At 34.6% G+C, this 13,371-nt stretch overlaps 1 protein-coding gene across 5 annotated transcripts in view; it reads left to right on the top strand.

Annotated features, from left to right (window-relative positions):
- Nucleotides 1-4,408: 4,408 nt before the first annotated feature.
- Nucleotides 4,409-13,371, top strand: part of LOC113083677 (microtubule-associated serine/threonine-protein kinase 4) — a 101,496-nt gene continuing 92,533 nt past the window's right edge. For 4 of the 5 annotated variants that reach the window (XM_026254689.1, XM_026254682.1, XM_026254678.1 and 1 more), the window contains exon 1: nucleotides 4,409-4,861. In XM_026254689.1, the coding sequence (XP_026110474.1) occupies nucleotides 4,595-4,861 (267 nt within the window). In that variant the 5' untranslated portion in view covers nucleotides 4,409-4,594. The remainder of the gene's footprint in view (nucleotides 4,862-13,371) is intronic. The other variant, XM_026254686.1, reaches the window with a different exon arrangement.

Below are 13,371 nucleotides of genomic sequence, written 5' to 3'. Positions count from 1 at the left end.
GTATGTGTTTGTTGAACTAAAGAACAGTCAAGAATTTCATACAGAACATATCAAAGCTCTATGATAACAGTAGCTTAATGTCTTAATTAATGCATAATAAATGCATCATAACTATCATATTGTATTATTTGACTGATGATGTTTGATTATTTTATCCATCCATAACCAAGAGAAATACTAACTTTTAAGATTTGACTGTTCTACATAATAACATATATAATTTGACAGAATTTTGGGGGAAAACTGTAGATTTAAATTTTGTAGTCTGACAATTGTTTATGCACAGATTATGCACAGATTAGCACAGTGCTCTCATTATAGGCTCCATACAGTGTGGTAGCCATCATAGCCATAGAGTAACTGGATGTTAATCAATCCTCTTCAGTATCAAATTGCAAATGAAACTTACATATACAGAGCTTGTGCAATAAAAACTCAGTTTCACTTCTGCAATCTAGCATGCATAGTTGAACTTTTGTAGTAGAAAGAAAAGAGAAATAATTTATCGCTTGAGAACTTAACTTTAACATTTCTCACTGAGCTGTGGTTTTGTCAACCATTAAAAACAGCATTTTTATAGCAAATACTGATTTACTGAGTAAATGCAATGAGTGAAATGTACAGACTAGTCTTTATTTTTTTCTGGGGAGACCAGAGGAGTGTTGTAACACATTGTATAGTGTTGTGTGCATGCTTGAGTGTGACTTTGATAAACTTATGTCTGATTATTGCTAAATGGATGTGAACAACTTTTACATTTATCAGATGCTTTTATCCCAAGCGACTTACAATGCATTCAGGCTAAATATTTGACCAGTATGTGTGTTCCCTGGGAATTGAACCCACAACCTTTTGCACTGCTAACTCAATGCTCTACCACTGGGCCACAGGAACTATAAACTATAAGCAAACAAATATAAAAAACAGATAACCAACAATACAAAAACAGTTCTGTGATTCTTTAACATATTTACAAATTACAAACAAGAACTTTTAACTGTATTCCCTTTAAGTTATAGATTCCACCATTAAGTAATCATTGTTGTTATATAACAATTCAATTGAACAAACTTATAAGAAATAAAAAGACATTAGAAGAATCATATATGATATAATCTTTCTCAATATGAATGATATTTTTTTTTACCTCATGGCTAAATTCAGCTTTTGTTTACTATGTTCACTATGTTCGGTGCTGCATAACAAGTACAAAATGTGTGGTGGGAACTTGCTTTTTAAGGGAACCAACACTTTTCTTAGATTACTCTAAGGCCCTTGAAACTTTTGAGAAATGAGTGAACGTTTCAGATGACAGATCTCAGAAAACCAAAGAGGAACTGTTAAGTCAGTTCACTTCTTTGCTTCTATTGAGCTTTCAAGGAAACACATTTTCAGCCTGATGTAGGTTCCACACATTCTAAAGTTTGACTACATCCACTATCTGAAAGAGAGTTTATGTTACTAATAAACTGCACGTATGAAGTGAATACAGACATTTCATGCTTAGAGATATTTTAGAATACTATTGTTTCACAAACATGTCCAGTACATAAAGCAGCACAAAACAAGGATGAACTAACAGTTTTATCTAAATGATGCATTTGGCAGTTATATAGTGACTACAGATACTGTACTGGAGAACATGTGGTATGAGCTGTGAGAAGTTAAATATCTCTCTCTTTCTCCTACAAGCACACACACACACAAACACACACAGGAAGAGACATGTTCACACTTCAGAGAATTCAACGTTAGGAGGCCTAACTTAGGAAACACATTGCAGTAACACTAAAAGCTTGTCCTCCTTAACAGCATCTATACATTTCATTTATCAACACAGAAAAGACATCCAGGCAAAACCTAAACCTTAGGTTTTGCCTAATAGACACTGTCTTACCATTTTAATGAGATTGGTTGTGTATAGCTGGAGACCTCATAGAGTCATCTACAGTATCTGCAATGTTGTTTATGTGTATGGGAAAAAACTCACAGCTTTAATGCAACACATAAGTACAAAGAGTTTTTACCCAGCTTGCTGCTTAACAGCACACGGAGCGTGTTTTTGTCACAGCGCGAACAACGACAACCGCACAGTGATCAGCGGGTTTGATAAAATTTGTAAGAACATCCTTTCAATTTGTACACATGGCGGGGCTCCTTCTGAGAAATGAACTTGAGCAAGATTGAAAAAAAAAAAAACATATATATTTCCTTTACTTATTTCAAATTAGTTCCAACATGTGAGTAAAACATATACAGAGCAGTCAAAGGGACATTCACAGGATATTGGTCATATATTTAGAGTAATGTACATCACAGTTTTAAAATCCCCCACCTGTATGTTTATCAATTCTCTTACCACTCATCGCTTTGATCACCTGACGAATGGAAGACGACAGTCTTGATCCTTGATTTAGATAAGAGTGTGTGGGCTGTTTTGCTCTGTGTGAGATTGTGGTAAAGGTTGAGACTGAATCAACATCTTGTCATAATGATACAAGGATAGTGAGATGATAATGATAGTGGTGAAAAAATCCATATTAGAACATACGGTGCATTCAGAGTGTTAAGACCCTTCATTTTATTTTTTGCATTGCATTGCACTGCGTTGCATTACATTGCAGCCTTATACTAAAAGGCATTCAATTATGTATTTTATCTCCCTACATGAATTAATGCTCTGATATGCAATTTTAGCTGTGAGACCAGTGTGCCTTTCCAAATTATGTCCAATTTACTGGACTCCAGTCTAATGTAGAAACAGTTTTAACCATGATTCAGAGAAATGTGATGCACCTCAGCTATATAGCAAAGAGTCTTAATAACTATGTGATATTTCAATTGTTTCTTTTTAATACATATACATATACTTTGTTATTGTGGGGTGTAGCGTAACTGTATATTGACATGCTTTTTAAAGTATTTTAAGGTTACAACATTTTTTTTTTTGATAAACCCTAAATCCCTAACCCTAACCCCAATGAAAACAAAACAACTTTAATTGCAGACCAGTGTGTAAATTCTACCTTTTTCCATTTTTCTATAGGTCATTTTGGGAAAATCACAGGCCAATGTACAGATATCAAATCTAACTACTGTAGATGTACGCCATCTAGTGTGCAGTAAGTGTACTAACTAACTATAGATATTTCACCTTTGTAATGTAAACTGTCACAGTACACAGTTGATGATAACAATATACATTTTGATGGCTACAGTATAAGTAACTTTGCAAGTATATATCCCCTACCAGTCATTAGAGTATTAATAGACTGTCTGCTTATTATCTGCTTACTCTTTATTTTGATGGTCCCCATATTCTACTGTCTACAACTTTGCAAGAATGTCAACTTATTCTACTAACCCTAACACGTTGACATGTAGTTACAAAGTTATGTAGTAGAATTCCTAAATATGACTATTGTTGGACTATAACATGTTTTATTATTTATTTATTTATTTATTTACTAATTAATTCATCTTGCTATATAATACATTTAAAAAAGTCTATATATTCGATGATCTGATTTTAATTGTGGATCCAAATGAAGCATATAAATACGTATGCATGTATATTTCTTGAAATATGTTTGACAAAGCTATACAGTGAATCTATAAATCTTGCAGTGATTTATTAATTTACACTTTAAGTCAGGTGTTGCACAGTTGTTGTAGCGATGAACTACAGTAGACTGAACTCTTGCTGATCAAGAGACCGCTTTTTTAACACTTACAAGAAGTGTGGTTCTTTCAACAGTCTGGGGACCTTAAATCAATGGTATACATTTTACACGATGGTTTGGTAGTCTCTTGGACACGTTTAGTGAATCTTCATGGACTAATAAAGATCTCACACCTCACTCTCACCTGAGGGCACAAAGGCTCTGTTTATGAAGCACTATGACTTCAAAATGTTGTATTGTTTGCACATGTAAAAAAAAAAATCTGAAGAAAAAAATGCCTGTGTTCTTTTAAAGATGGAATATCTGTGCTTATTATGTTTTCTCCGTCACTTAATTATCTGCCCCCCCCCCCCAAATAGAAATGCCTATAAAAACCGATGAATCTGTCAAACACACATGTATAGCTAGTCTTTAAAATTCTATGACATGGAATGCTTGTGCTAATTGGCAAATGACCAGCCAAACTAATGAAGTTGGAATCACACTTTACCATTAAATATGATACAAACAATTCGTGTCTCCTGATTTCATAAAACGAACTGGAATTTATTTTTATCCCTGCTGTAACTGGCAACTCAACACCCGAGTCCCCGACAAACCTTTTTCTGTGTGCGCCACTGATTTAAAAGTCCTTGACCAGCGAGCTCTTTTCTCATTGGTTGATGGGCGGGGTTTGTTTGGCCAATGAGCGCAGACTTTAGTTAAAGACTCTGCGGCGGCGGCGCTGCGTTAAACAGGACGCGAAACAAACTTCACTTTCAATGGATGTTTGTCATGTTATGAGGATTTATGTCAGTCGAAATTACAGCAGTACAGTGAAGGGAGTCCTCTCGGACGCTCAGCTGGAGCTTAAATAAGTTGTCCTTCAGCATGTCATTAGTTTAAGACAATTACCGTGATGTTTTAAGGCAATGGAGAGTGAGCAGTCAGAAAAATTTGGAGGCGGCGGAGGCGATTCTTCAGGTTCAGACACGCTGTCAGACACCGAGACACGAGCCGAGCCGTATGAATCCGAACTAACGTTACACTTGGAAGAATTTAAACATCACTGCTCAGATTGTGTAGGTGTTGAAGAAAAAGTGAAGGCAAGTGATTCTGATGAATGCAGCGACGAGATAAAAGCGAGAAACGGGGACCACCAGGAAGAAGGAGAAAATGAAGGGGACGAGGACGAAATGGTAAATTACAAATGACATTCAGTTTGCGTATATGTGAATAATGAAAGCTGTAAACTCGCGACTGCAGGTGTTTGTTTGCGCGAAAACGCTCTGCATGTTGTAGTTTACTGGTTAAAAAAGGTTTCCAATCTTGTTACTGTAGTTTTGGGGAGTATTTGGTAACGTTAGATACTACAGGGAAAATATTTCCCCTCTTTGATACCGATTGATATTCAACAACCATACACTCTGCTCTACCTCTAACCGGAGTGTTACACACATTCTGTTAATTCATTGGAACGTACCTGTTTAATATTTGAACAGGTTTTATTTATTTATTTTATTATTATTTTTTTTTTATTATTATTATTTTTGTCAACATAAGATAAAATCGGAATATCGCTGAACGAATGATTGGCATTTTCAGATTATACCGATAGTCACGTGATAATTCTAATAGAGCCATAAACCTGTTTACAGTCGTTGGCCATAACATGCACACTAAATTACGATTGCAAGTCTGTCGTTTTCTCCGGTCTCGTCTTTTCGCCTACACCTGTTTTCTCCTCAACGTTTAACTGATATTTTTGTCTTCCACGTTTAACCATTTACAAATGGTTACAAATTCATTCAAATGAATAAATAAATACACACACATATTTGCATATCACAATAAAATATAGACAATAGACAAAGAATAGAAATTTGACTACTTTTATTATTAATACAATTCAGAGTTTGTTCATTAATAAACAACTTTATCCAAAGGCTTGTTTATTTAATTAAATGTTTATTTTTCACAATAATATTTACTTGTTTTGAAAAAATGTTTAATAACATTATGTAAATGGATTTGTCCTAAAAATTGGGAGGCCTTATGTTTATTATATTAGTAAAATTACACTTAATGTATTATTGAAAAGAGTCTAACCATGTGAAGATAATTCAAAAGCAAATTGTAATTTGACTACTTTTTTATTATTATTTTTAAAATAAAATTCAGAGTTTGTTCATTAATAAACCACTTTATCCAAAGGCTTGTTTATTTAATTAAATATGTATTTTTCACAATGATATTTACTTGTTTTGAAAAAAATATTTAATAACATTATGTAAATGGATTTGCCATAAAAATTGGGAGGCCTTATGTTTATTATATTAGTAAAATTAAGCTTAATATATTATTGAATAGAGCCTAAACATGCGAAGATAATACAAAAGCAAATAAATACATAAATAAATAAATAAGTAAAAATAAAAATGTTGTTTATAAATTGGCAGATATACAAAATTGTGTATCATCTTAAAGTTAGCATGAACTCAACCCAGTTTACTTTATGAATACATGTACATGTACCTAGTCTTATTGTGAATGATGCATTGGTGCATATCATAATATTTCAGCAATGTGTAATAACTTACTCTACATCTAGCAAGACCTTCCTTTCCAATTGCTATCACAAAGTCTTTCTTTCTTTCATTCTATTTATTATTATTATTATTATTATTATTATTATTATTATTATTATTTGTAATCAATGTTCTCCAAAGACCTTTCACCAATAATTACTCCGTAGTCTCACCCTAAACTGTGAATTAATTCAATTTTAAGTTATTTCTCATGAAGCAAATGTGCAGTGTTGTACATCTCAATGATTGCAGACAGGGAGTTTCTAACATGTAGCTGTAATTCGTTCAACTGTCATTTGTAGGTGTTCATTTACAGGTACTCGGCATATGTACTTTGAACTTTCCATCTGGTTTCAGTTTCGTTCAGCTGTGGTATGTTGTGTTTGATTGGCACATGGTGTAAAAACAAAATCACCTCATGCTTGTTTTATACAATAGGTTCTTAAAACCAAAGTGAAATTCTGTGACCTTTGTTTGCCTATTCTAACCTGAAAAGTAGGTTAGTCATTGTCAAACCCTTCCTGACTGGTTTGTCCAGCATAGTTAATATTTCTGACCCTTTTCACTGGGTGTGACGTCTAAGTGGCTTGCCCGAGGATTAGATGGCTTTTTCACACCAATCAGATACCTGAGATGCTTGTTGCTCTCAGAGCCATGTCATCACCTGTTTACTTCCAGCCAGCTCAAGAAAGACAAGACTTCTGAGGAAAAAGAGCAACTTCTCTTTCCCTGCTGCTGTTTGTTTACATACAGGGATTCCAACTACTGCATATTTACTGCCTGATCTGCATGCACTATTAAATGTCAGCATTTAAGTGTGTATGGATTCATTTAAAGTGTCTGGATACATTTAAAGGGGTCATATTATGTGATTTCATGTTTTCCTTTGTTTTTGGAGTGTTAAAATCTGTTTGTGCATACAGACGATCTGTAAAGTCACAGAGATTAAAGTCTTAAACCCAAAGAGGTATTCTTTATAAAAGTAAACGCTAAGCCACACCTTCCTAAAAGACCTTGTTTAAACACACCCCACATGTCTACGTCACTGTTTGGGAAGATTTGCACAACGCTGCCCAAATTTATATATAAAGACTATAGTATTGCTGCGGCTGCTGCCATCGTGGAGACACTGTATGTTTCATTGGGAAAGCCAAACTACTTTGTTTGGCCCTCCAAAAGAGGACACAACTAGAAATCAGTGGTTAAGCTTTATTTAAAACACTGTTCCAGAACAGTACAACCCAAATGTTCGAGTGTGTGCAGCACATTTTACAGAGGAAAGCTTCTTGAACCTGGTAAGGAGCATAACATTTCCATCATAAGCTCGAGAAATTCACTAGATAGCTGGCCAATCAGATCACACTGCACTTTTCAGAGCGATGAGCTTTGTAACACACACACACACAACCACACACACACACACACACACACACACACACACAGTGGGTATATAAAGGAATCACCCCAGTTTAAAATAATCACATTTTGTTGCTTTGCATCCAGTTTTTTTTTTATCCAGCTGCATTTACTCCGTGAAACTTAAAACATCTAAGAGAAAGATACACCAACATGTCAGAAAAAAAATGAAAATAGGGTAGATTAGTTTTATTTATAAAGTACTATTAAAACAATAGAGCATTGACCAAATTGCTGTATAATAATGAAATTATTACTCTTATATGAAAAAAAACATCAAAACAGAAAACACCACCTAAAACGGCACAAACCGAATCAATGCCTCAACACACTGCAGTCTCAAAAGCCAAACATAGAAGGTGAGTCTTCAGAGATCTTTTAAAAATGTAAGAGTAGGAGCGACTCAAATGTAAGACGGAAGACCGTTCCATCTCTTCGTAGCTGCCACTTGACCCCCGCCCCCCCCAAAAAAAAATGACAACAAAAAGAACAGAATCACTGAGTTGAAAAATGATTCCTCCTTTGTGTCAGTATTTTGTTGGAACACCGTTTGCTTTAATTACAGTCTGTTAGAACATGTGTCTACTAACTTTGCACATCTAGGCTTTGCAATATTTGCCCACTGTTCTTTGCAGAACTGCTCGAGTTCAGTTAAATTTGATGGTGAGCGTTTGTGTACTGCAGTCTTCAAGTCATTCCACAGATTTCCAGTGGGCTTTATGTCTGGGCTTGCAGGGTCGCTGCTGGCCAGATGGGTGCCCTAAAGCAGAATTGTATTGTTGTGTCCCCTTCGTCAAATATTATGGAAGTGTAAAAAAAAAAAAAAAAAAAAAAAAAGGACCCACCATATGGGCAAAATATAAAAGTCAATGAATTAAATAATTGTAATTGAATTATATTATTTACAAATTACAAGTTTAGTTATACACAGTTAACTATGGCTATGATTTTAATAATACAGTTTTCTGATTGATTTCAGCAAGCACTCATCTCAAGAAATCATTCAAAAGAAAATTTATTTTACTACAGTAAAGCCAGGGTAAATTTTTGTAAGGGTTGTGATGTCATGTTTTTGTTGAAGTAATTACAAAGGCTGAAGTATTTCTATTGCAAAAATGTGGCCACAAATTAAATATTTGAATTTGCCTAAATGTTTGGTCAATATTAAACAAGGATTTGATCGTCCTGTAAGTGTAACAGCCGCCATTTCCAGGCCTTTGGCTCCCTTTGTAGCCATTCGTAATGTACATACTGTTTGTTTTGTACTACATTATGCAATTTAACATGGTTTCATTATTTTAACATTGACATGTATTGTTATTACATCATTGTTTTTATATAATTCATTTTTTAATTGATGTTGGCTTAGGTCTGTTTTTATAACCACAAAAAAATCGAATACTTTGTAAATTTGAAGTAACAAAACCATGGTTAATTTGTGGTAAACAAGAACTATGATTTTTTTTTTTTGGGGGGGGGGGGGGGGGGGTTATTCATAGTAAAACCATTTTGGTAAGAGAACGTGGAATATCAGAAAGAATATTAGATGCGTTGTTGGTGGTTAAATTATACAGACATTAAAAAATGACATCAGGATTATGAAAATGATGCACTGGCTTTTTTTTTCTCAGTTGATGATGTCTTTTCATAGGTAGATATCCATCAATTATGATAATTTGCATTCAGCCGCAAACATGAGGTGCGAGTGATCGCGGATGCAGGAATATGGCATGTCACCGTAAAAAGTTTTTTTTTATTTTTTATGATGAGATGTGTGTGTGTGTGTGTTCATTTTATTATTAATATAGAACAGAAGGTATTTGTTCTTTATCAACTGGGCTGGTTCCCCCTGGGAGATGGTGCCCTACACAAACTGTGTACTCTGCACATAGAGAGTGGCGATACTGAGGCCATGCAAGGACATTCACCTTTTTTTCTCCATCAACCACTTTGTGGTCAGCTTTGCTGTTTGCTTTGGGTCATTATCATGTTGGAAGGTAAACCTTCATTTTATTGACATCTTTCTGGCAGAGGGCAGCATATTTCCCTTAATTTGATGGTATGTTGCCTCATTTACCTTTCCTTCTATCAGTCCCCGCTGCAGAGAAACACCCCCATAACAGAATATCACCGCCTCCACGCTTCACTGTAGGGATGCTTCAGTGTTGCTGAAGGCCTCTTGGTTGCCTTTCTGACCAGTTTCCTTCGCCTCTTTCATCCAGTTTGGAGCGACATCCTATTCTAGGGAGGGTCTGTGTTGTACCAAAATACCTTCCAAATAGAGTAAATAACTTCTGATCAATAGACTTCACTATGCTTCTAGACATTGATAAAGCCTTTGAATTTTATAAAATTTTTCGTATACATCTCCTGACTTGTACCTGTCCTCAACTTTATACCGGAGATCTTCTGACAGTGCCTTCCATAGTTGTTTGTTTGCTCCAGTTGCACTACCAATGACTGAAATGGTCAAGGAAAGATCTTTTCATGCTGAGCTATCCAAAATGACCACAGCTGATCACAGTTGACAGACAAATGGCTTTGTGTGCCATTGACGTGATTGGATAGTTTTTCCTTTTTCTGTTTAAAGAAAAAAAATCTCTGTCCACATGAAAATGCAAGAGCATGCTATGAAGCACAGTCTAGAGCTTGCTAAGCCAGCAGTAAAAAGTTTACAGTTGGTGAAGTGTATGCTCCAAAATATTTGGTTTCACTGTCTACACGATAACACTGCAGCCAGAGTCTCTGAAAATCTTCAAATATTCTGTTTCAGTGACCTGGTGCTGCACTTTCTTGTGAACGAATGGCCAAACCGCAAAGAAAAAGCTGCGCTTTTGAATATACCCACATGTGGACAGGTCCTCAGTGAATCTGTTTTTTTTTTTTTTTTTTTTTTTTTTCTGACAGTTTGGTGTTATATTATACATGCATCCAATATGTGTATAAACCATGGTGCCATCACCCATATTGTTAATTTAGAAGAATATTTCATTTTCCCATTATCTGTTTTCCCAAGCATGTAGTATTGCAACATTCTGTATATTTAAATGTAACATAATTTTTCAAAAACATGTATCAAACTGTATTTCATTTAAAAGTTTTTTTTTTCTTTTAAATGACGTGTAACATAATCTGAACATTTGATTTTATGTAGAACACACCGAAGTGTTTGTATCCTCCTTTTTCTTTTAATTCTTAGCGATTTGATGGCATGCATCGCAGTACACAAAGAAACACATTTGAAAAATTGCTATCAAATGACACCTACAGCATGAAAAATTAATTATTCAATGTTCGTCAAGGAATATCAGTCATTGCACAAAAAGAAAATTAGATATATTTTATCATTTCAGTATCATCTTTAACATTTAATATTCAGTAATGTCAATAGTATTGTATAACTGTGGTTGAAGCATGGGGTTATGGCAAGGCTTTCTTGTGGACGTACAGTATTTCAACCCAAACCTGACCGCTTTCACTCATCAACCCCATTTTAAGTCTCTTAAATAGCCTCTTTCTTTTTTACCCTTCCCTCATGAATACTGCCCCAGAAAAGAATCCGATGTAAATGACTGCAATACTGCGACACTCCTGAACGTGTCTTTGCTTAGGTGTGACTTTAGAGACTACATAAGGACAGACAGCTTTCTGCAACTATAGTTGTGGTATAGTGGTTAGGTTTTTGGTTTTAGCCAGGTGGCTTTGAATGTTAAAAAAAACTTTCCCTTTTCCGATTTGATGTGCAGTTTTTCGTTTGTTGTCACTACTGAGGCACTTTCTGTGCTATTTGTTTGGGCATGCCAACCAGCCTGACACGGCAACATTGACTCAACCAATTCCCTTCAGTCCTGCTAATGATGCAGTAACCTTTAAATAATGAACTTATGATGAAAGAGATGGTACATCACCTATGCTTTGTTCAGACAGGCATCTTGTCTGTAATAGAACGTATAGTGTCTATAGAGCTTTTTTTTATGTAGGTAAAGGCAGTACAAAAATGTTACCATGATGTATGAATTCGGTAAAATTTATATTTAATTTTTTTTTTTTTAGTGTTGGGGAAAAGTAATGCAATAAAAAAAAAAAAAAAGAAGTGTCTGCATAGTAGACTTTTTATTAAGTAAAATATTTAAGTTTGACTAGTTTAATTAAAAAAAAGCTCTAGAATGTGTACAAAGCCTCAGAAAATCTGGCTGTTCTGTACTAATGCATTTGTGCATGTTTGCACTCAATCATCAAGATGATATTACATTAGCAAGCCTAAAAGAATTATACTAATGGATCTGTGATTATTGTTATAATCTCAGTCTCAAAATTTGATACCTTTTTAATCTTTTCTGGTTATATTTTTGACTGGTGAATCATTCATGATGTCATTAGTGTGCATTGTTCTCAGTGATGAGCACTATTGTGTGTGCTGTTTGTTTATTTATTTTATTTTTTAAATCAGAATGAAATGGAGTGTTGGTAGTGTGAATGGCATACTTGTTAAGAGGATTTGCCCTTAATCTGTTTAGGTTCTTCCCGTGTCATCTCATCTCTGTCATTCTTCTCTTTTTGCTTTTGATTTATTGGTTTTGCTTGCTCCAATGTTGAGACCAATATACTGTAGCATTGGTTTCTGGTGAAACCTACGGAGCCCCGCACATGACATGCAAGAAAAAATAAATAAATTGTGTGCATGATTTACTAATTTGTTCCCTCAATGTACTACAACAATTACTATTGCGTTCCCTTGATTTACTTGTGTGAATGTTTTAGTACATTGAGGGAACGAATTAGTAAATAGTGCACACGATTTAGCCTAATATTTTTCCTGCATGTCATGTGCGGATGACTGTGGGGACCACTGTGGGCATCTTCTGTTGGGTGTAAGGAAAGAAATCATCAGTCATTAACTTATTATTTCTTATAATAATAATAATTAAACCTTATTCGATTACTAAAACAGTGTTGAATTTGAAGCTGGAGATCATGTAATAGCAGTAAAGCTGACAGTGTGGTTTGGTTTGTGCTATAAGAAAATAGCTTACTGTTATGCCAGCATAGGTTTTATTTAAGTGCTGACCTGTTAATACCGGTGTGGATAATTGGTTGTGGTAAAAACAAACCAGTTTGTAATGCATCTAATGTAAACTATGCCAGTGTCTGTTCTTCATAAATTGTATCTGTATTCAATCTTGTGATTGCACTGTTTGAGGTGGATTCTGATAATAATATGGATCATCATAGACAAAAGCTAAGCCTCTGAATAATCAGGGAAAGTTAAAGGCTTGGCAAATTTTTAAGGGAAGTGTTTTCTGATTATTGAACACTCACTCATAGGCACTGCAGTGCATACACTGAAACCGGAAAAAAACTAAATTGCTCTCATTATACTGCTTTGTGCTCTTTGACATCCATTATGTGGATAGTACAATGTTTAATATAGTAGTTGATTTTTGTTGGAATTTTCATATTTATACCAAAGTATGCTATTGAGATTAATGAGAATGCAAATGATAACTTTCTGTAGTTACTTTATGGACCTCAATGATTCAAAAAGGCCTGGTTAATTAAAAATGCATTTTTTTTTTTATATATAAATGTATATGTATGTATGTGTTTGATTTAAAATTTGTATTCTAATAAATGTGAAAATTAATTACACAGCAGAAAGATTGTGATTATTGTCATTATTGTGTTAAATGAGAAAAGCACTGAAA

Source organism: Carassius auratus, chromosome 5, assembly GCF_003368295.1.
Source record: "Carassius auratus strain Wakin chromosome 5, ASM336829v1, whole genome shotgun sequence".
NCBI classification, from domain to species: Eukaryota; Metazoa; Chordata; class Actinopteri; order Cypriniformes; family Cyprinidae; genus Carassius; species Carassius auratus.
The sequence above is the reverse complement of the archived record's forward strand: the minus strand, read 5'-3'. Positions and strand labels throughout refer to the sequence as shown.